The sequence below is a fragment of the Zonotrichia leucophrys genome, chromosome 15, assembly GCF_028769735.1.
Source record: "Zonotrichia leucophrys gambelii isolate GWCS_2022_RI chromosome 15, RI_Zleu_2.0, whole genome shotgun sequence".
NCBI lineage: Eukaryota > Metazoa > Chordata > Aves > Passeriformes > Passerellidae > Zonotrichia > Zonotrichia leucophrys.
Window position 1 is genome coordinate 12,057,079 of NC_088185.1, and position 25,943 is coordinate 12,083,021.

Genomic DNA, 25,943 nt, shown 5'->3' on the forward strand with positions numbered 1-25,943 from the left:
CCCACCCTGGATTTATCCTGGTGGCTTCCAGCTCTCCTGCCCCCCCTGGATGCTGGGCTGGGGCCTCCCACAGCAGCAGGAGCTCACAGAGGAGTTTCTCCTCCCCAGGACCAGATTCCACCCAGGGCAAGCAGCACTGGAGGCAGTGGGGACACCCATCCCAAATGGGAGACCAAGGGAACTCAGCACTCCCTTTGGGTTTGTGTCAAATCCCCAAATTTGACTTGGCTGTGTGGAAAACACATTGAATCAATCTTTCCAAATTTTCAGCCCAATCTTTCCAAATCTGGCACCTCCCAGGCCGTGTTGGTGCTCTGGGTGACCCAACAGCCACAGCCCAGGTGTGGATGTGGGCAGCACCCAGAGCAGGCAGGGCTGCCTGAGGTCACAGCTCCTCCAGAAACTCCTGCCAGAGGATGAGGATTTAGTTCCAGGGTTTGTTCCTGAGTACCCAACCCTTCTGCAGTCCAGTCTGTGGTGAGCAACAGCTCCCACACTTCCTCCTGGGCCAGGGTATGAGCACAGAGTGACCCAAAAGAGGGACAGCAAGGGCCCTGCTGGCAGCTCTGGGACGCTGAAGCAGCCAGCAGCTCCCAGGTGGGCTGGCAGGCACTGGCCAGCTCCCAGGGAAACTGTCTGGCTCCTGTGAGCTCTGCAATTCCCTGGGAGCACTGCAGAGAGGCCCAGGTGGCAACAGAGGGAGCACAAACCCCCAGGATATTGCTGGGAATGGGAATGGGGAGCCCATGCCCTGCTCAGCCCCTTCTCAGCCACCCTGGGATTCACCAGCCCCATTCCCAACCCTGCATCCCTGACAGGAATCTTTTGGGATCTGCTTTCACAGTGGGTTGGAGGTTTGGGGTCTACTCCAACCCTCAAGAACAAGAGATGAATTTCAGGTTTTCTGCCTGAGGATTCCCTACCCTGCTTCACCATGGGGACTGCTCCCCCCTCCAGGTTCCTGGGACAGTGAAGGTGTCCCTGCCCATGGAACAAGAGGAGCTTTAAGGTCCTTTCCAGCCCAAACCATTATGGATTGTGACTCTTAGAGTTCTGCTTGCAGCAGAGCCCCCTCAGCATTCCTCACTCTCTCCCCACAGGCTGCTCCTCCTGGAGCCCCAGGTCCCTGCAGACCACCACCACCAAAGTGCTGGGCTCTCAGCATTTATTTCCACAGCAAACCAGTGCTCAGGGTTGCAGGAGGTGACATGCAGGGCAGGCATTGCTGGAGAGGAGGGCTGTGATTCCACATGGAGATACCTGTAGTGCATAAGAGACTAAAGAGCATCCACCTACCTCTACAGGGCCCTAATTGTCAGCTCAGAGAGAAGAATTACTGTGTTGCAAGTGGACAGTGACAGGAGACACGAGCTGCAGCTACTCTACACACATTGCTTCAGAAACCACAAAGATATGCACAAACACTGTGTCACTCTGCACCCCACAGCCCCTGAGCCCAGAGGAAAACCTCTTCTGCAGTGGTTCTGTCTGGGCCTTTCAGTCAAGGTTGAAAGTCATGTGCCTCGAGCTGCTAAAGCTCTTCCCTTGTAGGCAGCCAAGCCTGCGCCCCCCTAGAATCAGTTTTCTTTTGGCAAGAAGGTAGAAGGCCTCAAGCTGCAGCAATTAACATCTTGCTTCCATAATGCTTTGGCTGACTCCAGGGATGGCCAGGTTCCAGTCATCATTCCATGTATTGCATAAATACCTATTGGAAAAAAAAAAAATGGAGCTGGCAGCGAGCGGCAGCTCCGCGTCCATCCAAGTCACTCAAGGTCCCACCAGAGGCTCCAGCTCCTGTGGGAACACTCATGGCTGTGCCACAGATCCCACCTTGGACACACAGGATGGACAGAGCGAAGAACAAGGTCAGGACACGGGCTGGGTGTGTTCAGCAGGCATGGAAAAGGGCCAGGAGCTCCTCCTCTGCTGTTGGAGTCTCTGGTGTTGGCGAGGTGGCCACCTGGCCCCAGGGTCAGCACTGCTCACCAGCCTCACTGCTGCTGGTTTTGTGGCTGGAGCTCCTTCCCAGGCCCATGAGGGTATTGCCAGGCCCAGGAGGATATTCAGGATTGGAACAGTGGCTCTAGGAACAATCAGACTACAGAGGTGAAGCAATACCTGACCCAGAAATTCAGACCGGAGAAGACAACAGCGAAACGTGAGAGACTTTAAAAACTATTGCCTGCATGGGATACACACTCAAACCAAACCAGACAGACACAGCCAAACAAAAATACTGCCAGGACAAGCCACTTCCTTCTCTGGAAGAGGGGATTCCTCCATATTCCACGCCAGGATCTCGCTGTGCTGACCTAAGGCCACCACAGAAGGAGCAGAATGTGCAGATCCTTCCCAAGGACAACGCTCCTGGCACAGCTGTCCCTGCAAGATCCTCCTGCTGGGCCTCAAGTCCCAAAGTGTCCCTGTGCCCCTGGGCCAGGCAGACAACGGGAAGATGCTGTAGCACCAGTTTCCAAGTTCAGTGCAGTTTTCAATGCATTAAGCCAAAGGATTGTCACCAAACTTGCTTCCCACGCAAGTTCTGCAGAGAGGGTAAAGCTACACTCCAGCTGCTTCTGTCCCCAGGCTGCCTTTGGCACTCACTCCTTGCCTGAGCTGTAAATCTTCTGCACCGTGGCTCGGGTGAGCTCCAGATCCTCGGGGTAGCGGATCTCCAGCTCGGTGTTGGCCAGGTAGTGCAGGCCGGTGAACTCGGAGAAGTAACGGCCGATGTCGGGGTGAGGGATCTCCCGAGGCTCAGAGTTGTACTCCAGGTTCTCTGCCAGGGAAGGGAAGCAGCAGTTACCAGCACAGAACAGCAGGGCACAACCCTGGGCCTCTCTCAGGCTTTGTTTGTGTTTCTAGAAACACCAAATCTGGTGCCTGAAAGGACAAAATTAACGCTAATGCAGGAAAATGGGCAGAGCAGGTCAGTGTGAGTGCTCACAGAGCCTCACTCCTGATGGCCCCACTCACCAGGGACATGGCAACTGGTCTGTGCCTGGATTGCCTGGCATTGGGCTGGAGGAGCAGGGTGCTGCTCCCACTCTGCTGGTCACAGGACTGGGCTGTAAATCTGGGGAGAAGCTGCTGCAGTGAGCTCTGCTCCTCTAATCCCTCACAGCCCTGGGGGATCTGTTTGAGGAGAGATCCCCCTCAAATGCTCCAAGGTGAGCCCACCTTCCTCCCTCAGCCTGTGCTTCCACCATGCCAAAGCCCAGCACGTGCCTCCAGCAAAACAAACTTCCTTAAATCCAAAGTTCCCCAGTGAAAAACCCTAAGAAGGACACATTTAATATCTCCCACAGCAGCTCCTTTCCTCCAGATAACCTGATTAGGGACAAGAGTTAAAAAACACTGAACCCCAAAGGTGACCCCTGAACACTGAACCCCAAAGGTGACCCCTGAACCCCAAATGTTAACCCTGAACATGAACCCCAAAGGTTAACCCTGAACACTGAACCCCAAAGGTGACCCCTGAACATGAACCCCAAAGGTTAACCCTGAACACTGAACCCCAAAGGTGACCCCAGCCCAGGGCTGCTCTGCTCTGCAGTGTCAGTGCAGAGCAAGGACTGGGAGTAAATCCCCCAGGCTGGAGCCCTGCAGCACTCCCCAAATGATGTCATTTTTTTTCCAGCACAGTGCCAGATAAAACAGGTAGTATTAGCTAGGGAAAAAAAAGCTGCATCAGGATCAAAGACTGACTTTGGGCAGGGCAGAACGAGCTGGGGTGCAGGGAACGTCATTCAGGAATAATCTGTCTCTGAAATCCAGTTCATTAGTGGGAACAGAGAATTCCTATTAATCCACACAGGCTCTTTGAAGCTGCTGCATGCCAGGGTGTGCAGCCAGCAGCACCAGAGCTTTCCATGCCTCAGCAGCTTGGTGCAGTCCTAGAGGCTTGCAAAGGACCTTTCTGGATACTGCACCACTGCGGAAAAACAATTTGCACTGCTGAGTGCTCTGCAGCAGCATGGCTGAGCTGGGAGCTGAGCTGGGAGCTGCAGGGATGGAGCTGCTGCAGGGATGGAGCTGCTGCAGGGATGGAGCTGCTGCAGGGATGAGGCTGCAGGGATGGAGCTGCAGGGATGGGGCTGCAGGGATGGAGCTGCAGGGATGGGGCTGCAGGGATGGAGCTGCTAGGATGGACCTGCAGGGATGGAGCTGCAGGGAAGGGGAGCTGCAGGGATGGAGCTGCTGCAGGGATGGAGCTGCAGGGATGGAGCTGCAGGGATGGAGCTGCAGGGATGGAGCTGCTGCAGGGATGGAGCTGCTGCAGGGATGGAGCTGCTGCAGGGATGGAGCTGCAGGGAAGGGGATCTGCAGGGATGGAGCTGCAGGGATGGAGCTGCAGGGATGGAGCTGTTGCAGGGAAGGAGCTGCGGGGATGGAGCTGCAGGGATGGGGCTGCAGGGATGGGGAGCTGCAGGGAAGGGGATCTGCAGGGATGGAGCTGCAGGGATGGAGCTGCAGGGAAGGGGAGCTGCAGGGATGGAGCTGCAGGGATGGAGCTGCTGCAGGGATGGGGCTGTGCTCAGGAACTGCAGGGATGGGGCTGCAGGAATGGAGACCTCCATGAATAGAGCTGCAGGGATGAGGCTGCAGGGATAGAACAGCAGCTGGCAGGGGAACAGGCTGACACAGGCGAGTTCAGCACAAGGTGGGAGCCTCCCAAAGGTGCTGACAAGCAGTTTTGAGCCACAGATCTCCCTCTTGTGCTGTCACAAAGCAAACAAAACATAGACAAGAGTGGACAGGTACCAAACTCCCTGAACAACACAGCAGTTTGGAATTAACTGCACTCAACCCACAGATTTACAGGAAGGCCTCAAACTGAGGTACATTTATCTATAATAAGCTTGGGGTTATTTCTGAGCTGGTTAAATTAAACTCCACATGAGGATTTGTTTAGGATTCTTTCAGCAAAATCTCTCCCTCCCTCCCTCCCTCCCCAGAGTCAGGTCAGGAGGATATGAAATAATCCTTCCCAAATGATCTGAGGATGTTTTAGAAGGGATATCAATAGCAGCAAGAACAAACCCTTCACTTCTCCCCAGCAGTATCAGAACTCTTGCAGGGTGCAGAGATGCAGTGATAGCAGTGTCTCCTACACAGAGATAACAGTGTCAGCCTACCCTGCAAGAACTGTGGGACCAGACAGGGTTCTGTTTGTTTAAACATCATTAGACACAAGATAAGTGATGACTCAGCCCCAGCAGCACTGGGGACAATTACCTGATTAGGTAATTACCAAGATGCACATTTTAATATCAACTCATGGCACATGAGTTTAAGACTCTTTGAGGCCAAGCCCTGCCTGATCTGAGCCATCAGAATTTGCCACTTCATCTTTTTGGACTTCTGAATATAAAAAAGCCAATCTCAGGACAGTGGGAAACACCTGCACTTTGGATCTACAGAGAGAGGAGTGTCCCTGCCTGTAAAACCACCTCTTGTCACACCTCTTGTCACACTCAGGGGACAGAACATGAGGGAGCACCCAGGGAAAGGGCATTTTGGTCAGCATTGTCCCTCCAGCAGCTTCCACATCTTCCCTTAGCCAAACACAGCTTTGCAGCTGCCCTGCCTGGGTGATTATCCCCCCTCCCTGTCACAGGGGGAACACAAACATGAGGCAAATGAACATTTTTCCAATGTACAGAGTCACACATGTGCTTCTCTTTTGTAATTTTCTTCAGAAGCTCAGTTCAACAGTTCTTCCTGTGTCCCAACCACACACTCTGACCACCAGACAAGAGCTTCCTCTTATGGTTTGTTGCATAAAGCACATGTGACATTGGGATTTCTGTATCTCCCTGCACTTGTGAAGAGACATTCCTTTTTGTTCTGGTTAAAGGTGGCACTCACAGCCAGGTTTCCTGTGTCCCCTGGGATCCTGGCATGTGACAGTGGCCAGAACCATGTCCTGGCCACAACCCCTCACTAAATCCCATTCCCAGGTCCTGTCCCAGGCACAGCTGTCGGGAGCTGCTGACTGACCCTCAGCCTCCAGCAGAGGCTGAATTATTTCTCCCAAAGCAGTAATCAAGGCTCACACCATCAGAGTGTCCAAAACCCTCCTGGGGCAAGAGGAGATCACACCAGAGTGAGTTTTCACGGCCAGCCCAGCAGTGCTGATTTCATGGAGAGCAAACAGAGCAGGCCATGACTCAGGATCATTTCCTTCCTACCTCCACCTTTACAAGCCTCATTAACCACACTTAATTAATCACTGAAGCATCCCTTTGTCCTGATGTGGGCAGAGAGTGCCCACAGGAGCCCCTGCTCACCTTGGGCAGCATATCTGCAGGAGCCATCCTCCACCAGGACGTTGTAGAAGGGCTGGTGGGGGCCGTGGGGGAGGCTGTGCACGTTCATGTTCCGGATCCACTCGTGGCCCATCATGCAGGCAGGGTCCCAGCCATAAATCACACAGTTGTAGCCATACCTGAGTCAAGAAATTGCACACAAAGGCTGAGGGGACTCCAGAGCCAGCTCTTTTTCCTCAAGATTAACAGAGCACAAACAGGATAGGAACCTCCTGAGAGCTGGCACAAGGAGGAGAGGAGCAAGAGCGAGAAAAAAACAATTCAGAAAGACTTTGTGTTTGTATTCTGAGGTGGAGGGAAGTGGCTTTGAATGACTGGATAAACAGACAGGAATAAACAGCTGAAGACAAAGGAAAACCAAATGTGAGCAAGAAAAGAGAATGGCAAAGAGCCTGGAAGTCAGCAGCCAGAAGAGGAAGGAAGAAATAAGGAAGGATCAACCACCCTGCTGGGCTGTGCAACTACTTCTGTGCTCATCACACAGACATGGCAACCCCAACACTGAGAACAAAGCCATCACTATTTATAGAATATTCCTGGGTTAATTGTGAGGTGTTGTAACTATCATTGCTGATACCCCTCAAATATGCTCTGGATGTCTTGAGGAGTCAGAGGAGCGGCCAAAGCAACACAGTGCAGGCAGAACAGGGAATGAGAGCAGGGAAACATCCACAAACTGTCCTGGGAATATCAGAATCGATTCTGAAGTTGACTCTGTGGCACAGTCCCTCATTAAGTGATTGCTGCTGTTTCCTGGAGAGCTCTGTGCTGTGGGATGTTACCTGTGTGATAGATGACTCAGACAAGTCAGGCTCTCTGCAGTGCAAACATTTGCTCTCTCCAGGCACTCCCAGAGCCTCCCCCATTTTCCTGCACGGGACAGACGCACGTGCCTGGCATTTCCCACTCCTCCTTGGCACTAAACCACATCTCAGTGCTGTCAGCTCAAACCCTTCTGCTCTGCTGCTACAGAGCAGATCTGGGGAATGCTCCCAGCTCACCTCTTGTGTTTCATGATGAGCCCAATGGAGAAGCAAACCTCCTTGTGCTTCTCATCCGAGCGGTGCTTGACCTCGGGGCCCAGCTCCTCCTTGCGCCGCTCGATGTGCTCCAGGGTGTGCTGCACCAGGTACCCCACAGCTCCGTGCTGGGATGGGTCCAGGGCCTGGATGTGCTGCAGGATGTCCAGGACCTTCCAAACCACAGCAAAAACAGGGTCAGGACATCTCCCTGCGGCAGCACAACTTATAAACTGTGTTAGGTTAGAAGATGTAACTGTGTATTCTATTGCCATCTGTCAGAGGTGGGGTAGTTCCCTGCTGTTCATGGGGCAGTTTTCTTTATCTCCCCCACAACAATTCTCCCTCCAGGAGATCTCTTCTGATCATGATCCATTAATTATTAATTATCTTCTGTCCATGGTCCTGAGTGTCCCTGCAGGGCTGATCCAATCCCAGCATCCCATGGGGAGATGCTCCGCCCAGGGGAGGAGCCAAGCATTCCTACCTGGATCCAATCTGAGCCTGGCACAGCACAGCAGCCTTTGCCCCCTGCATTGCCAGAGGAGCAGCTTTCTGCTGCCCTGCATGGCCAGAGGGAGCCCAGGCCCATCTGCAGCAGCCCTGGAGCTGCAGAGGAAAACTCCCCCCTTGTGCAGGATCCCTGCTGCAGCAGAGCCACAGCTGGCACTGCAGGAGGGCTGAGCCCCCATGGATGGGGCTGGGACACCCCCTGGCACACAGGGAGTCAGCCCCTATTCTGACTCTGTCACTGTTGTTTTTTTGTTTGTACTATTGCATTTGTATTTTTAATTTTCCTAGTAAAGAACCTATTCCCATACCTTTGCTTGAGAGCCCCTTAATTTCAAAATTATAACAGTTTGGAGGGAGGGGGTTTGCATTTTCCATTTCAGGGGAGGCTCCTGTCTTCCTCAGCAGACAGCTCTCTTTTCAGACCCAGACATGAACACATACAGATGCATTGCTGGATGTGAGTGCCCTGAGATCTGCCACAACCTCTTCCACACTGTTCTCTGCCACAGCTTCATGCTCAGCCTGCACACAGCCTGTTCTTACTCCTTTTCTTTTTGTAAAGCTCCCAGCTTCAGGAAAGGCACTGGAGAGCTCAGCAGCTCCTTAAAACTCAGCCCCACGAGTTCATCACATCCTCTTTAGTGCCCACAGAGCACCTCTCAAAGTTTCTGGTCATGAGTTCCCAATGTGCCAAAAAAGCTGCTGGGAAGTGATTCCAGGTGACTTCTGGTGCTCTTGAGAACTAATATTTTAACTTAAAAGAGCTTCTCAGCATGTCTGTGAGGAGCAAAACTAGGGCAGCACAGGAGGAAGTGGAAATAACCTCCATGATGCTTCCCCATGGAACAAGACAGAAAAGCTGCTTGTCTCAGGATGACTAAAAAACACAAAGCAAGGTCTGCACATCCACAATTCCAGCCTCCCAACACCCTCTGGCACAACATCAGAGCACCTGCTGCTGAGTTTGTGAGATGCAGGCAAAGCAAATTTAAATTTTTTGGTAAAAGCAAGGAAAAAAACCCCAATCTGTTATGTAAACATGATGAGAAAAGACAGGTATCTGTCTCAACATCAAATACCTCAAGTCCCAAAATCTGTCACACTTTGGCACATGGCAAAAGGATTGTCTCCTTGATCATAGGTTTGGTCATTAAGTTCAGAGCAGCAGCAGAAGAGGAATGGAAATCTCAGGCTGTTCAGCATGAACAGCAGCCAAAAATCGAGGAAAATCAATTTAAATAAAGGACAAGTGAGTAATTCATGAGAAGAAACACAGCTCAGGCTTCTTGGCCACTTTAATTCTATTAAGAGTTAAGAAGGATGTGAAAATCCTGAAAAATCCTATAGGAAGAAGTAACCACAGCTGTCAGAGATTTTTGGGAGTTTTATTTACTGTTATTTACAAATATTTGGGGCAACATGAAGTGTAGCTCTGCAGGACTTTTTAGATTTCCTAGCCATCCATAAATCTGGCAGCTCCTGTCAAAGCTGGTACATTGTGTCCTGTCAGACACAACATTCTCTCTGCTTAGCTGCAATCCTGCCTGACAGCCTGGAACGACTGGATACAGTCCTGAAAAATCCAAATTTGCTCATTTCCATTGCAGCTGGTGCAGAGAGCTCAGGAAAACTCAGTAAAACTCAGCCCTGGCGTTGGGTTCTGTGTTCTGAGGGGCTGCAAATCCAAATCTGGTGCTCTTCAAACTGCCCTGAGTGCCAGCAAGGGGCAGGAAGATCTTTCAATATTCCATATTTATATGCAGCTCACTGAGTCCCTCTCATACACAATTTTTTGGTGCTGGTCCTAAAATTTGCTGCCTTAAGAAAGGAAGGGCAAGCTTAGCAGAGTTTGCTCTTCAAAGGGAAGAAGGGAGCTTCTCCAGCATCCTGTTCCAGTTGATTTGGTGGGAAGAGCTTTGTTTCTGCTCAGCTGTCCAGCCAATATTCCTGTCCCCTTCCCAAACCTCACAGATGGAATTGGTACAGTCTCCACTGAACCAGCACAGGGAATTCTGAGTAGGAAAAACCTCTGTGCTGCAGTGACACACTAAAAAAATCAGATTTTTTGGAGTTACAGGCTCTTCCCTGATTCAGTGAAAGCCTTGGATGATCCAGACAACCTGTAAATCTCAGCACCTTCTTTTCCACATTCCCAAGATAACAGGAATTGTTACCCTGAAGGAAAAGCAATTCCAATTGTTACCCTGAAGGAAAAGGAATTCCAAGGACAGGAATATCAAGCTGTTTTGTCACAAGAGCCGCAGACTGTGTGGACAAAGTTGGGAGTACAGTTTTGGTTTTATTTATAAAAGATAACTTCCTAAAGTTTTTGATAAGGTAATTGCTCTTTTTCCAGGAGCCCAGCAGGAGTTTTACCACAATTTAGGCACAGGATGCTCTAAGAACTCACAGTCCACGGTGTTGGTTACAAGACAAGCTGTAAATCATAAATTATGACTCAAAGCTGCTCCCAAGCCTCCCCCAGGACAAACAGCCAAGAATCATCCACTCTCCCTGCTTCAAATTGATTCCCTGCAATTTGAGAACTCCTCCAACTGCATTTATTACAGAAACAAATCGTGGCAGACTGTAATGCAGGCTGACATAGCCCAGAAATCAATAACCCAGTGTTGACAGTGCTCAGCCTTCCCCAGAGCATTCCCCTGAGTGCCCAGGTACCTTTTCTGGCCAGATTCCCAGGTGGAAGTACAACCTGGCCTGGAGCATGAGGTGCTGCACATTGTCTGGATACATGGCCAGGTACAGGTCCAAGGAGTCCCTCAGGAGCTGGTAGGACTGGTCAGTGCTCTCTCTGCCAGCAGAAAGGAAATTCACCTGTGAGGCTCTGCAGCCCTGTCCCCAGAGCTCCCAGGGACAGGGGGAGTCCCCACAATGGTGCTGCAGCTCCAGCATGCTCACAGCAGTGATTCCAGCAGGGACTGGCACCCACCACATCAGCCTGCTGCAAGGAAAAGCACTGCACACCTGATCCCTGAACTCTGCCCTCCCACCCACTGCTCCTCTCCTGGGTCACAGAATCCCACACAGGGAATTCCCTCTCCCAGCCTTCTGTTCCCCTGACACCTACAACAATCCTTTCACTCCTGTGAGTCTGTCTGTGGCTGCTCAGGAAAGGGATTATCAGGAGGATTTGGAAACAAAATTTGATGTTCTACACAATAACAGGATCTCTGAAAATGCTCATTTCAACATGGGGGTTGTGCCTACCACATGACAGGAAAGGCTCTGTTTTCAAGGTGGACAGTCCCTATCAGCTTTTCACAGAGAAAATAAAACATCTTGTCTATTTTCTTGAGAGGAACTCGTTTCACTAAATATTTTTGTTTCCCCTCAATGCAGGTGATTAAAATGCCTTGTGACACAGGGAATTTTCAGGACCTCATGAGATGAGTGACTCCTTTTGGAAGGACATGCAGATAATGCACCTCAGCTCCTTTTCCCTGATGCTGTGGTGTGTTCTTAAGTTTGTTAGTTTGCTCCCCCCATTTTCTGTATTACTTCCTGCTGCTACCCTGCCAGTTAGGTTGCTATGGAAATGAAACTGCTCCTCCCTTGGTTTCTCTTATAAAGTGAAAGTTGTTTCCTCCTTGGGGTCAGTCAATCACTCCTTTTCTCCTCCCAGGTTTCGAGAATTTTCTTTTCTCTGGGAGTTATGGTTGGCTGTAGCCCCGGAGCCCCTCCTATGATTTATAACAGTTGGTTACTTTAGTATATCAGTTATGTTTCGTACCTCCAAATATGTATTTCTATTGGATAGCCGGGTTTCCCTGCCTTCTTCCCCCCTTTTCCCTTAAAACCCTCTCCTGCCCCTTGTTCGGGGCCATTTGCTGGGTGTTTCCCCTCCTTGTTGGTTTTCTGTAATAAACCGACAGTTTACCCCCAGCAAGTGGTCGCCTCCTGATTCGTCTCTCACCGCGCTGCTCCGAGCTATCCCCCAGCTCAGCCCGAGGCCAAGACGCCGAGGGGGGCTGGCTTCAGATGTGCAGGGGCCCTGGCCTTCGCCCCTCACCAGACAGCCGGATTCCAGGGCCGTTCACGCCCCCTTTTCCCCAGGGTGTGGATCCCCAGCTCACCTCTTGCCAAGGTTCAGCAGGTTCCCCACCATGCGCTGCAGGACCTCCTTGGAGGTCACCACCCCATAGAACTCCTCTGTCACGTGGTGCCCGATCAGGTACTCGCACTCCTTCACTGTCAGCTGCTTCCCCTTCCCAAAGGCATCGATGTAGGTGTAGTCAAAAATATCTGTGCTCCTGAGGAGGCAACACAGAGCACAAACTGTGGGCAGGGCCTCGTGCTAAAGCAGGGTTTGCTGTTCCTGTTCTTCCCTCAGCACTTCCATCCCGTGTCCTTCATTCCCCAGCTCCCTCCTGAACTGAAACTACCTGGTACCTTTTCTCATTCCCGTAATTTTCACACCACTTAATGGGTACTATTATTTCAGGAAATCTGTTATTATCCAGCAGTTCTAGGAAAACTTTCCTAAATATCTGTTTTTCCCCTTTGTATAGGTTTTAATTCCATGTGGAAAATAAACATTCTCCTCCAGGTCTAGAGCAAGAAATTTGTTACCATTCAGCAGCAGCAGAACTGAATTTCAGGAAAGCTTTCCTAAACATCTTCATTTCTCAGCTCCTTCCTAGACACTATCTGTTACCTTCCCTCTTTTCCATAATTCCACATCACTTCATGGGTATTATTATTTTAGAAATCTGTTATCATCAGCAGCATCTGAGTTCTAGAAAACTTCCTAAATATGTTTTTTCCTCTGCATAGGTTATAATTCCATGTGGAAAATAATGAAACATTCTCCTCTAGGTCTAGAGCAGGAAATCTGTTATTATTCAGCAGTAGAAGAACTGAATTCTAGGAAAATCTTCATTTTTCAGCTCCTTCCTAAACAGAGACTACCTGGTACCTTTTCTCATTCCCATAATTTTCACACCACCTCATGGGTACTATTATTTCAGGAAATCTGTTATTATTCAGCAGTTCTAGGAAAACTTTCCTAAAGATCTGTTTTTCCCCTTTGTATAGGTTTTAATTCCATGTGGAAAATAAACATTCTCCTCTAGGTCTAGAGCAAGAAATTTGTTACCATTCAGCAGCAGCAGAACTGAATTTCAGGAAAGCTTTCCTAAACATCTTCATTTCTCAGCTCCTTCCTAAACAGACACTATCTGTTACCTTCTCTCTTTTCCATAATTCCCACATCACCTCATGGGTATTATTATTTCAGGAAATCTGTTATTATTCAGCAGCAGCATCTGAGTTCTAGGAAAACTTTCCTAAATCTGTTTTTTCCCTCTGCATAGGTTATAATTCCAGATGGAAAATAATTAAACATTCTCCTCTAGGTCTAGAGCAGGAAATCTGTTATTATTCAGCAGTAGAAGAACTGAATTCTAGGAAAATCTTCATTTCTCAGCTCCTTCCTAAACAGAGACTACCTGGTACCTTCTCTCTTTTCCATAATTCCCACATCACCTCATGGGTACTATTATTTCAGGAAATCTGTTATTATCCAGCAGTTCTAGGAAAACTTTCCTAAAGATCTGTTTTTCCCCTCTGTATAGGTTTTAATTCCATGTGGAAAATAAACATTCTCCTCCAGGTCTAGAGCAAGAAATTTGTTACCATTCAGCAGCAGCAGAACTGAATTTCAGGAAAGCTTTCCTAAACATCTTCATTTCTCAGCTCCTTCCTAGACACTATCTGTTACCTTCTCTCTTTTCCATAATTCTCACATCACTTCATGGGTATTATTATTTCAGGAAATCTGTTATCATCCAGCAGCATCTGAGTTCTAGGAAAACTTTCCTAAACATGTTTTTTCCCTCTGCATAGGTTATAATTCCATGTGGAAAATAATGAAACATTCTCCTCTAGGTCTAGAGCAGGAAATCTGTTATTATTCAGCAGTAGAAGAACTGAATTCTAGGAAAATCTTCATTTTTCAGCTCCTTCCTAAACAGACACTATCTGTTACCTTCTCTCTTTTCCATAATTCCCACATCACCTCATGGGTACTATTATTTCAGGAAATCTGTTATTATCCAGCAGTTCTAGGAAAACTTTCCTAAAGATCTGTTTTTCCCCTTTGTATAGGTTTTAATTCCATGTGGAAAACAAACATTCTCCTCTAGGTCTAGAGCAAGAAATTTGTTACCATTCAGCAGCAGCAGAACTGAATTTCAGGAAAACTTTCCTAAAGATCTGGTTTTTCCCTCTGTATAGGTTATAATTCCAGATGGAAAATAATTAAACATTCTCCTCTAGGGCTAGAGAAGGAAATCTGTTACTATTCAGCAGCAGAACTGAATTTCAGGAAAGTTTTCCTAAACATCTTCATTTCTCAGCTCCTTCCTAAACAGACACTATCTGTTACCTTCTCTCTTTTCCATAATTCCCACATCACCTCATGGGTATTATTATTTCAGGAAATCTGTTATTATTCAGCAGCAGAACTGAATTTCAAGAAAACTTTCCTAAAGATCTGGTTTTTCCCTCTGCATAGGTTATAATTCCAGATGGAAAATAATTAAACATTCTCCTCTAGGTCTAGAGCAGGAAATTTCTTAACATTCAGCAGCAGCTGAGTTCTAGGAAAGCTTTCCTACAGATCTGGTTTTTCCCTCTGTATAGGTTATAATTCTATTTGGAAAATAATTAAACATTCTCCTCTAGGCCTAGAGCAGGAAATCTGTTATTATTCAGCCACAGCAGCTGAGTTCTAGGAAAGCTTTCCTGAAGATCTGTTTTTTTCCCTCTGTACAGGCAGATGGAACACAATTAAACACTCTCACACAGTGTGGAACTGTGAGTAAGTTCTGGTTTTTGTCACTGTGGGCACAATTTCAGAGTTCAGCAGGTCACTCACCCTTCTTTCCCCTGACACCACCGCAGTAGGAAATGGCTGGGAAAGTTGACAGGCTCCAGTTTGACTCCCAGCTGCCTGGCAATTGTTAAATAAAGCACAGACAAACTGATGGGAATTCCTGTCCTGCGGATCAAAACCTGGGGGAGAAAAATGTGACAAAAACACAGGCAGGATTTAAGAAAAACACGAATTTCAAAGGTTGATCTCACAACTGAAAATGCAACTTGACAGAATATGCACTGAAGGGTAACATATTTATTTAAGAGTTGTTCTTCACAGAGAATGACTTGTCTGGCTACATTCAGACAAATAAAGTGTCTCAAGCCTTGCAGCCTCCCAGTTTTTGCCTGACACACACATACCTGGTGAATGTAGGAATTCAGGGAATTGTAGTAATCCAGCTCATTTCCTTTGTATTTCAGCTGTTCATACAGGACACAGTTCATGGCATCGAGCACCTGCCTCTGAAGTTCCACTTCTGGAATGAGAACCTCTCCTGCAAACACATGCAGTGAAACAAAGACTGAGAAAACAAGAGCACTCAACCTTTATGCAATGAAATCTTCACATGGGCAGGCTCAGTCTCTCCTTGGAAGCCAGAAATTACTCAGTGTTTGTAAAACCATGGAGCAAGATGCTGCCTGACCTTTGGAGATGATAAACATGCACCTTTCTACTGATTATTTTCTGAGATTGGCAGGAAAGAGGTTGTTTCCCAGTCCCACAGCTCAGCTGTAGATAACAGGACTAGTAAGATTCCAGAGACAAATGGGAAAAAAAAATAGAATTCCCCTCCCAATTCTTTCAGCATCAGATGGACTGAACCCTGGGCTATTGAACAGCTGTTTCTTGAATGATGGCTTCAGTAAATGTGGGATCTCAGCACCTCAGGACTGAGGTGCCGAGTCACCGAGACCACCCTTGGGGGGCTCGGGAGTCCTGGAATGTTCCAGAAGTGTCTGGTGGCTGGACTTTGATCCTACACGGGAGACGACACCTGTATGAGGACAGGAGGGTTTCACCGGGTGAATGGTGAAGGGATTAGTTAATTAGAGAGTGAAACACAGGGTTTAGGATTTCTGTACAGGGGGGTTTAGAGAAGTAAGATGGAGGAATTGGGGCGTGTCCTGTCCTTCTTCTTCTTCTTCTTCTCCTCCATCTTCTGTGGTGATGGTGGCACTTTGGGATTGGTCATTACTAAAAGTGCACTGGGCAATAAGGGTGAAAGGTATTGGGGAAAAATGATAAATATTGTACACGTAACCATGGGTATAAAGATAGGTGACCACCCGGAGTGTGCTCATGGCTGGCTACTGAGCAGAGCTCTGTCGGGCCGAGAGAAAATCTTTTAGATAAACAATTAATAAACACCGAGACTGAGAAAAGAACTGAAGCCTCTTCTCGTCCTTTGATACGCGGCTGCCCCAAGGCCACCCCGGGCCTTTCCAGGCTATCTAAACAGCCGAAAATCGGACAAGTAAATGCCACAATTTTGTTTGCCAGGGGATAAAAACAACAGCTCTTTAAGCTGCCACACCTCTCCAGCTGTTCCAGCTGTGCAGAGGGGCAGGAAGGCCCTGCAGGAAGGCACATTTCTGTACAGTACCTGCCTTGGAAGCCAAGCTGGGGTGCCTGGGGTTCTTGGTCCGCAGCACTTTGCGCACTTTGTCCGTGATATCGTCCACCTGAGCCTGGACACTCTTCAGGCAGATGTCTGACAGGGGGTTACAGTATTGATCAATCAAAACAGCACCTGGAAAAAACAAACTGCATAAGAAACAGGACTTCAGTTTTTTCTTGGCTTGGTTTTGCCTGCTCTGCATTCCAGGCATGCAGCGAGCGGTTGCAGCAGAACAGCAGAGCTCTGTGTGTGAACCTGCAGTCATCTCCTGGATACACAAAACGCACAGAGTGAGCTGACATGAGAAATTACCAGCTGAACTCAGTACTGCCCTCTCCACCATGCTGAAAGGCTTCTGCACCTTGAGCAGGAGTGCAGCTGGGTCAGGCTTGACCAGCTCTGTGCTCACACCACAGCCCCAACGTACAGAGATTTTCATTCAGAGCCTGAAACAATCCCAGCTTCACTCAAACTGCCTCAGTTCTGATTGCTCCCTGTCACATCCTCCACATCATCCTTGTACATCATTTCCTTATCAGCTCCATTCATCTTTCTCTTCCACACCTGCTCTCCATCTTCCTAACACAACACAGAACAGGACAAGCTTTTGTATTCCTCCTGCCCAAGCCCCTCTAGAAAAATATTTCCTTTTCACAGAACCTTCTCCTTGGCACCACTGCTCTTTCCAAAGCCTCCTCTTTTCAATCTCTGGAATCAGCTGCAAGGATTTTGCATGGACCATACCTCTTCCAGCCTCCTACATGGCTTTGTCAGCATGTCCATGAGTGGTCTGTAAACCAAGGAATTCAGCAGGGCCCTGTGTCTCCTTCTTGTCCCCCCAAAGTGTTCCCTGTGCTGAAATTCCCAAAACACTTCCTGCTGGTGCTTCAAAGGCACGTTCATAGCAGACAAACCACACATATTTGTGACCCACATGACTAAGTCTCATAATTAATTTGTTTTTTTGTAAAAAACGCCAAATTTGCTTTCCCTTCTTTCCCTAACGGCCCCTTCTTCAAAGCCTATTGCATTAACAAGAACCAGCTTTGGTGTTACGGCCTCTTTTGTCCTCTTTCAGGGATATTTTGGAGTGTGGACCAAGAGGAAGGGACTCTTCTACAGCCCCTGGCAGCCTCTGAGCCATTCAGAAGACAGAAGGAGAATAATGAACCAGACTGAGGACATGAAGAGCAGAAGAAGCAGAAGAAAGAGCTTTTTCTTTCTTAGGTGTAAGTGTGTCGCAGACATTTTTTCATAGAAATCCTTTCTTTCACATTTGTCCATCTTCTGGGAAGCAGAGCCCCAGAAGAAGAATGTAAACAATTGTTATCAGCTGCTGTGAAATGTAGCAGGTGTCCCTGTGATTGGCTCATTTTCCACGTGTACCATTAAAGGCCAATCACAGGAGCAGCTCAGGGACAGATTCCCTGGACACAGAACTTTGTTATTCATTCTTTCTATTCTATTCTTGGCATAGCTGCTCTCTGCAACTTCTCTTCTTATTCTTTTTAGTATAGTTATAATGTATTATATATCTTATATCAATAAATCAAGCCTTCTGATCAAGGAACAAGATTCTCGTCCTTCTCTCACCACAGTGACCGTCTAAGGTCGCTGTAATATCAGTGCCCTCCCACCACGTGACTTGGATTTGTTTCCCACCAAAGTCCAGCACTCAGCTCTTGAGACACTCCCAGTGCTCAGGCTACAACAATTCCCTCTGCCTGCTCCCTGCCCTTATGTGAGGAGCTCCTGGGAAGGGACAGAGCAGGGAACTGACTGGAATCAGCCCAGGGGCCACAGCAGCAATGTCAGTAATGAGGATGCCAAGCTCCAGCTCATTTTCTCAGCACCTTGTTCAAGATTCCAGTGTTTTACCATTTTCTGCTTTCAGCTCAGCTGTCCAGGGGTGATTTTTCAAGCACACAGCACTGACAGCACCTGATGCCATCCTGACATTTTGATGCAGCGGGGATGGGAAGGATTCCAGACACATCCAAAATCCAGCCTGAACTGTGAGTCATTAGGCAAGGGCTTGCTGGATCTGAGCAAGGCAGGCTCCTTGCAAGTGAAAGCAGGATGGAGAGCTGGCATTAGGGGCTCTGTGCCAAGCACTCACCCTCCAGGAAGGATTGTCGCTCCGTGGGGCGCTGCAGATACTCCTTCAGGTTCTTTAATATGTTCTGCTGCCGTAGGAAATAGAGAATCTTCTTTGCATAGTACTTCCAGGTGAGACCTTTCCTGCACAGTTAAACACAAGAGGAAGCATTGCTCTAAATAGGTATTTGAAGGGTGAACAGCTGGTTTAAGTTTTAATATAAGTTTACAGTTTGGGTTATTGTTTTTCTCAACAAGCACTGTCACTGAAAGTCAAACCAGAAGGGGAATGCTGAGAGGAATTTATCACAAAAAAGCCACACACAACTTGCAAAACATTGCTCCTATCATCTCCCCTCACCAATACATCCTTTTGAGGAGATACACTATCATGGGAAACAACACAGATCCTAATTAAAGGAGCTCAGGAATATCTGATTAAAATCCTGTACTTCATTCATAAAACATTACCCTCTGTCTGACTGCATCTCTCCAGAGCCACTCCTAAAGCATCCTCTCAGCATTAAAAATGGATTGATGAGGGACATGAATGTCAGTCCAACAGTATTCAGAAGAAAACCAAAATTCCCCAGAGGAAAAGCAACTCTGTAGCTCTGAAAAGGCAGCAGGAGATCAACAGTTGCTCTGTAGATGACACAATTCCAAAACTTTTTACAGCAAAGCCCCAGCACTTTCTAAAGCCTCTCCATCCTCCTGGACAGCAGGGCAATCAAAACTCATCATATTTTATCTTCTTCCAATAAACTGGGATCCTCAATAGGGACAACTGCTTTATTGGGATATCTTCCAGGGAGATGATTTAGCCTAATGCTCCTGAATGGCACTGGCTACAGCTTAATCAGGGTGTAATTAGCATCAATTCTGCTTTATGGGGAGGCATTTGGCCAGTGCAAAGCCTCAAAAGCTTTTTAACCAGTTGTCAAATGAGAGATGCTCAGGCCCAGCTCAAATAGAGAAGGCAATAAAATGGATGGGAAAAGGCAAAAATGAGATGATTGCCATTCCAGTTGGGTTTTTTCAAGCCCTATTAACAGTCCCTCTAATCAAGGCTATTAGGCCCCATTAAGGACATTTATCACAGCTTTGTATCACATCAAATCCAGCCTGGGTAGGTGGTACCAGCAGAAAAACCTTCAAATAAAGCAAATAAAACCTTCAAATAAACATACTCATCTTGCCCAGTGTTAATCAAGGTGATGAGATTACCCAGGCAGATAAAAGCCACGAGTTTTATTTACCACCTGGCTGAATAATTTACAGAACTGCAAATTTTGCAGTGGCTGAATTCAACTCAGTTGCTTCTCTGGGGACAAAAATTTGGTGTTATAGCTCAAAAAAGGAAAGAAAAAGCTGGAATTTCAGGGTACAGGGATTCATGGTGGCATTCCTGAAGGATTCCTGCTTCCCTCTGGTGCTCTGGCCTAATCCTGAAAATCAGTTCAGCAAACTGATCCAGGCTTAAATCAAAAAGGAACAAGAGGATGGGAACAGCTCAGGCAGAGCTGAGGGTGCATGGGGTATGTCCCAAGAGATGCCACGAGCTGTCAAACAACAAAAAGCACCACAAAGCCAGAGGATCTCCTCTTGTGGGACAAAGTTTCCATGGTTTTCTGTGGAAATACTCAATCTGCTGAGAAACCAGGCCTCAGCAAGCCTGGGGTGTTGTTTAATGAGTGACCAAGGGCAGAAGCTGAGGTCAGGCATTAACCAGGGTGTTTCTCTCCCTGAACTGGTGACAGAGGGAAATCCCTGTCATTTCTCAGCCCTCTCTTACCTTCCTTCCATGTTGAGGATACACATCAGCTCATCCTCAAAGAAATGGCTGGGGCAGCCCAGGGTCTCAATGTCACTGAATCCATCACAGGGCACCTGCCAAAGCAGACAAGAGTCATGCACAGCACAACAGATCCTCCCATAACTTCAGAAAAAGTCTCAAAACTAAATTAGTCCATTTTTTTTCCCAATTTATTAAAGATCTTAAAAACCTCATGCTCCCCAAATACTCCCAGTCTGTGCTCATGGATTTATGAATCCATTGAGAACCCCAGGATCATTCTATAGCAATTTCAGCCCAATTCTACTGCATTTAGGGCTGTGATGTTTGTGCTCATGGATTTATGAATCCATTGAGAACCCCAGGATCATTCTATAGCAATTTCAGCCCAATTCTACTGCATTTAGGGCTGTGATGTTTGTGCTCATGGATTTATGAATCCATTGAGAACCCCAGGATCATTCTATAGCAATTTCAGCCCAATTCTGCAGCATTTAGGGCTGTGATGCTGAGTTCAGCACCAGCAAAATCACATTTATGCAGGGTGGGCACAAGCTGCAAGTGATTTTAAGGTAGAATCAACTTCTGCTTGTGCTTGACTGAACCCTTCCACACACCCCCCTGTGCAGGAGATTCATCCTGGGTGGAGGAATGAAGAACAGGAGCCTTTATTTTTTGCAACAACCACTTCTGCATCTATATTCAGAACTGCTATCTTCTTCCAGAATTCAGAATTACTTTTTAAACTTTGGCTGAACTGTAAAAAAAAAAAAAACAGGCTTTCAAGTTTTTCACTACAGGATATGGGCTCATGTATGGGTTGAAAGCCTTCTCCTCTCAGCTCTGAGCAGGGATTCAAGCTGCAGTTTCTGGCCCCACAGGAGATGGTTCTCATCATGAGGCCTTTGGGTATTTCTTAATGGTCTCTCCATGGTCTTTGCATATGTGATCAAAACAGGAGGAATCCAGGAGCTGCTTCTCCCAGTTAATGCTGTGACAATTCTCCATGGATAAATGTCTGGCAGCTGCAGAACAGAGCAGCCAGGAGACACCAAACACCCACCTGGCCCTGCTGCCTTCCTTCTGCACAGGAGCCATCAAAGGGAGGCTGTTTAGTGGCTCCTGGGTGGGATTTTGAATTCAGCCAAAGTTACAGGCAGTATTTATATTGATTTCACACAATTCCAGGCTGACCCAGCTGTACAGCTTGCCAAAACCCACAAACAGCCAAGTAACTCCTGCCTCATGTGCGTGTCAGTGTGAGCCACCACATTTTCACCTTCTCCCCACTGAACACAGAAGCATTTCAGGGTCATGGCTGGCTGGAGAACTTCAAAAACACACTTTGCAACTGAGAGGCCCTGTTGTGCTTTGCTCCTGAGCTCAAAGGGCTTGTGACAGCTCTCAGAACTCGTCCTTGCACAAGGTCTGCAGTGAGAACAGCAGCTGTGCTTTGTGTCAACAAAACCCTGTGGCCTTCACAATTCCCAGAGCCAGGGCTGAGCTCCCAGCACAAAGCAAAGAGCTTTCAGGGCTGAATGCAACCCCAGGGTGTGTGCACTCCACACACCTCTGGATTTGGAACTCTCTCCCCTTCTGGCTGAGTTTCAGCATTTCACACAGTCAGGAAATATAAAAATCTCTGAGTGCACAGCTGAGGTGATGTGGAGAGAGGGGCAGGATAAACTAATGAAAAGAACTGATCACAATCAACGATGGTGAATATTTGAATTATTATGGAATCATGGAATGTTCCAAGCTATCAAGAATCATTCAATTCATCTCCTGACCCTGCACAGACATCCCAAAATCCCATCACATCCTTGGCAGTGCTGTACAAACCCTCCTGGAGCTATGGCAGCCTCTGACTGTCCCCACTGCCCTGGGGAGCCTTTGCAGTGCTCAGCACCCTCTGGGGGAAGAAGAACCTTTTCCTAATAAAATAATAATAAATACTAGATAAAAACATTTTTAAAAAGGGAAATAAACACCTTTTGAATGGTTTAAGGATTTTTAAAGAAGAATACACCCTGGTGATGTGAATGCTCATGCAGTGTGGAGGAAACAGCCTCAAGGTGCTCCAGGGGAGGTTTAGGGTGGATATTAGGAAAAATTGATTAATTGAAAGGGTTGTAAAGCTGCTTAGGGAAGTGGTGCCATTGCTGTCCTTTGAAGGAGTTCAGTTTTCTGGAGCCTTGGAAGGAAAATCTCCTGGCAGCAGCTGCTGTTGGGTTGGGGCAAGGACCAGTGCTGGGCTCAGCCTAAACCCTCCTGGCAGCAGATCAAGGGTACAACATGGGTTCGTGTGGCTGCATCATTTGCAAGCCCCAACACTTCTGAAATAATAATAATAATAATAATAATAATAATAATAATAATGATGATGATGATGATGATGTTCTTTGTGTCCTTGAGATGGCATCCCAGGGTGCTGTGAGAAACCTCAGCCTCTCTGAGCTCTGGTTTCTGTCCAGCAGATAAAGCTGTGAGAGAACACAAGTAGAACATGGGCTCTTGTGGCTGCATCATTTGCAAGCCCCAACATTTCTGAAAGAACAGTAACAGTAATGATGATGATGATCTTTGTGAACTCCAGATGCCACCCCTGGGTGCTGTGAGAAATCTCAGCCCCTCTGAGCTCTGGTTTCTGTCCATGTAAAGCTGTGAGAGCAGCACAAGCAGCCCTACAGACACCTGCCCTGTGCTGCTCTCAGCTTCTCCTAGCAGAGGGGCAGGATTTGTTTTCCTGAGGGAATTTAGGAATGTCAGCTCTGGCTTTTCAAAGGTCCTTTGAAGGGTTCAGAAAATGAAGATGTGGTGCTGAGGGACACAGTTCAGGACTTGATCCTGGAAGTGTTTTCCAACTTAATGATCCAATTAATGATTTTATTAATGATTCTATTGAACAGGTGGCAGGGCTGCTGCACACACACACAAAGAGAGGAGGACTTACATGTTCTGAGAAGAACCTTTTGGAGAAGGAGGCCACAATCCTCTGTGCCTCCAGGCCCGCGTTGTGCCGTGCCTTGTACTCCTCCAGCCAGCTGACACTGTCACTGTGGCTGTAGTACTTCAGCAGGGATGGCCACCTGCACACACACACACACACAAAACAACAGCAGCATTAATATTTCACCTCCCTGAGAACCTCCAGAACGATTTGAGGAGCTGAGACAGAGCCCAGACACTGCCCAGCTTTCAATTGGATTCAATTACCTCAGACATCAAAGCACAACTCCCCATCTGCAGCTGTGCATTAATGATTATTTAAAAGCAAGCTCTCCTGAAGCCTTCAGAGGCTCCCACTGCAGGATTTCAATGCCTAAACATCCTAAATGCTTCAGTTTTATAATTAAAAGAGTTTACCACAAAGAAGGAAGCCAACCTGGCACTGAACAGAAGGGGAATGCTCTGTCCTGTGTTCTTCCTACCACCTCGGGGAGCTCATTAAAAACACAGCTCCCTCCACTGCCCTTGCTGGTGGCAACATCTAGGGGAGGAAAACACAACCTGGAGTCAAATTGTGACAGCTAAATGCTTCTGCAGTTTGAAAAGAGACAAGAAATAATTGTTTGGAAAAAAAAAAACCACCTCACACCTCCTTTACTGAGCCTCAAAGAGCACACATTTCACAGCTTATCCAGAATTTCAAGGTTCAGCAGAAAATCCAACTTCAGGGCATGCTTTGGGGGCTGTTGGCAGCACCTTTCTGAATAAAGTGGGTGTGTGCTGGCACAACACAGCTTTGTGCCATAAAATAGGTGCCAGCACTGCAATTCCTGCTGCTGTGAAGACACCAGGATCACTTGTGTGAGAAACATGAACAAGAATCAGCACAGATGGAAATATTTTGGAAATGAAGCTGAGAGAAAGGGGTTTCTTTTCATTTGCTGGGGGATTTATTCCACATTTTGAAATGCTGATCATTATTACTGGTTTATACAAAACATTTTCCTTTGTCTTAGGCTCTTTTCAGGCTATATATTTATATATTTAATTTGCCAAATATTGAAATCACTCCTCCTGTATAATAATTATTACCAGTGTCCAAACAACACCTGGAAGGTATTTCACTGCTGGTTAATAATAAAACTCCCCTGCACTTGTCTCCACAAAATAAAGTCAAATAACCTCACATTACATAACAACCTCTCTCCTGATGAATCCCTGGCCTTTCAGCTACTGCTGAAATGCAGCCACCTCACAATAACCATCACAGTCCTTTATTTTGGGATGAGAAAGGAGAACTTCATGGCTTGGAAGGACGGTGGGAATTTTGGAAAGATGAAAGTGCCATTGCTCACGACGGAATCCAGCCAGGATGGCAAGGTCAGGGTGAAGCCTCCTGCCAAAAATTCCATTATCAAGGCGAGAGGAGGAGAGAAATGTGTGCCAATCACCCACCACATCCCATTCCAGCTGCTGGATCCCAACCAGGCTGACACTTGCAGGAACTGCAGCCACTCAACTGCTGAAAGTCAGCCCCAGAGCCATGGCTTGGTGCAGGGGGAAAGCTGTGATTCCTCAGCAGCTTTTTTACCCCCGTGAAAAGGGGGAAAAGGGAACAATGTCCACATTTGGGCTGAGCTGAACTTCAGGAGCCAACTGGCAGTGAGAGAAAGCAATTCTGCTGCTTTTCCTGTGCCAGCACAGACAAAAGCAGGTAAGAGATGAGCCTGGACAGCCTCAGGAATGAGGGGAGCTGCCCCCACCACAGTGTTACACTCACCCTTCATCCCAAAATATGCACAGTGCCACCGAGCACAGCCCCTGCGGGAACAGAACAGCAGCAAAACCCCATCCCAAGCACCTGGGCATGTGTGAGAAGAGCTCTCCACAAACCCTCAGGCAGAAACACCTCCCTGCTGTCCAGCATCAGGCCTGAGATGGGTTTTGGCTGCTGCTTTGGGAGTTTTGGAGGGCTCAGAGAGGCCAATCCAGGCTGGCCCTGGGAATGCAGGAGATTCACAGGCCCCAGTGTGGAAAGGGCCACAAACCTGATCCTTGGCCAAGGGGGATCCTCTGAGAGCAGCAAGCTCGGTCTGGTCCCTCCCAGGGGATTTGGAAGGGCAGGGAGCCCTGCAGGACCCTCGGAGCAGCCCAGCACACCGGCCTGGAGAAGCTCCATCCCTGCAGGTGCTCCAGGCCAGGCTGGATGACCCTGGAGCAGCCTGGCACAGCGCTCGGTGTCCCTGCCCGTGGCACGGGGTGAAATGTTGGCTTTACAGCTCCCTCCCCACCGCACCGCCCGGAGCCCACACGGTGCCACCGCCGGCCCGGCCGGAGCGCACCGCGAAGGGATCGAGCGCTGACGGCGGCGCTTCCACCGCCCCACGCGACCCTCCCAGGCCGGCCCGGCCATCCCCGGTGCCCGTTCCCTCCCGCTCCCTCCCGTCCGAGCCCGGGCGGGCCGGGCCGAGCGGCGCTGCCCACCTGAGGCGGAAGCGCTCCCGCCACACCTTGCCGCGGGGCTGGCACGCCTCGCGCAGCCGGCGGCAGGTGCAGGACACGCGGCCGATGTCGGCGGCGCCCAGCACGTCGCAGCAGAGGATGAGCTCCAGCAGCTCGCCCGGCAGGTCCGTCAGTCCCGTGCCACCACCGCTGCCGGTGCCGGGCCCCGCCGGGCCCGCGGCCTCCGCCGCCATCTTGGCTGTTTACCTGCGCTCCG

The 25,943-nt window shown here is 48.4% G+C and overlaps 1 protein-coding gene across 1 annotated transcript; it reads right to left on the bottom strand.

Moving 5' to 3' along the window:
• Positions 1–1,148: 1,148 nt before the first annotated feature.
• On the bottom strand, positions 1,149–25,943 carry FBXO21 (F-box protein 21). Its single transcript, XM_064726695.1, has 12 exons — positions 25,709–25,943; positions 23,229–23,364; positions 20,276–20,370; positions 18,503–18,624; positions 16,369–16,515; positions 15,125–15,258; positions 14,763–14,899; positions 11,959–12,135; positions 10,544–10,676; positions 7,334–7,524; positions 6,294–6,451; positions 1,149–2,779 (listed from the first exon to the last, which is right to left on the bottom strand). The coding sequence occupies exons 1-12, from the start codon at positions 25,918–25,920 to the stop codon at positions 2,601–2,603; spliced, it is 1,821 nt and encodes a 606-aa protein (XP_064582765.1). The 5' UTR covers positions 25,921–25,943; the 3' UTR covers positions 1,149–2,600.

What these genes read in the sequence shown, in the direction of transcription:
- FBXO21 (XM_064726695.1), bottom strand. Translation starts at nt 25,920, where the DNA reads ATGGCGGCGGAGGCCGCGGGCCCGGCGGGGCCCGGCACCGGCAGCGGT. An exon ending in AAAGGTTCTTCTCAGAACAT is followed by an intron (nt 20,371 to 23,228) that starts GTAAGTCCTCCT and finishes CTGCTTTGGCAG; the next exon opens with GTGCCCTGTGATGGATTCAG. An exon ending in GCGACAATCCTTCCTGGAGG is followed by an intron (nt 16,516 to 18,502) that starts GTGAGTGCTTGG and finishes TGTTTTTTCCAG; the next exon opens with GTGCTGTTTTGATTGATCAA.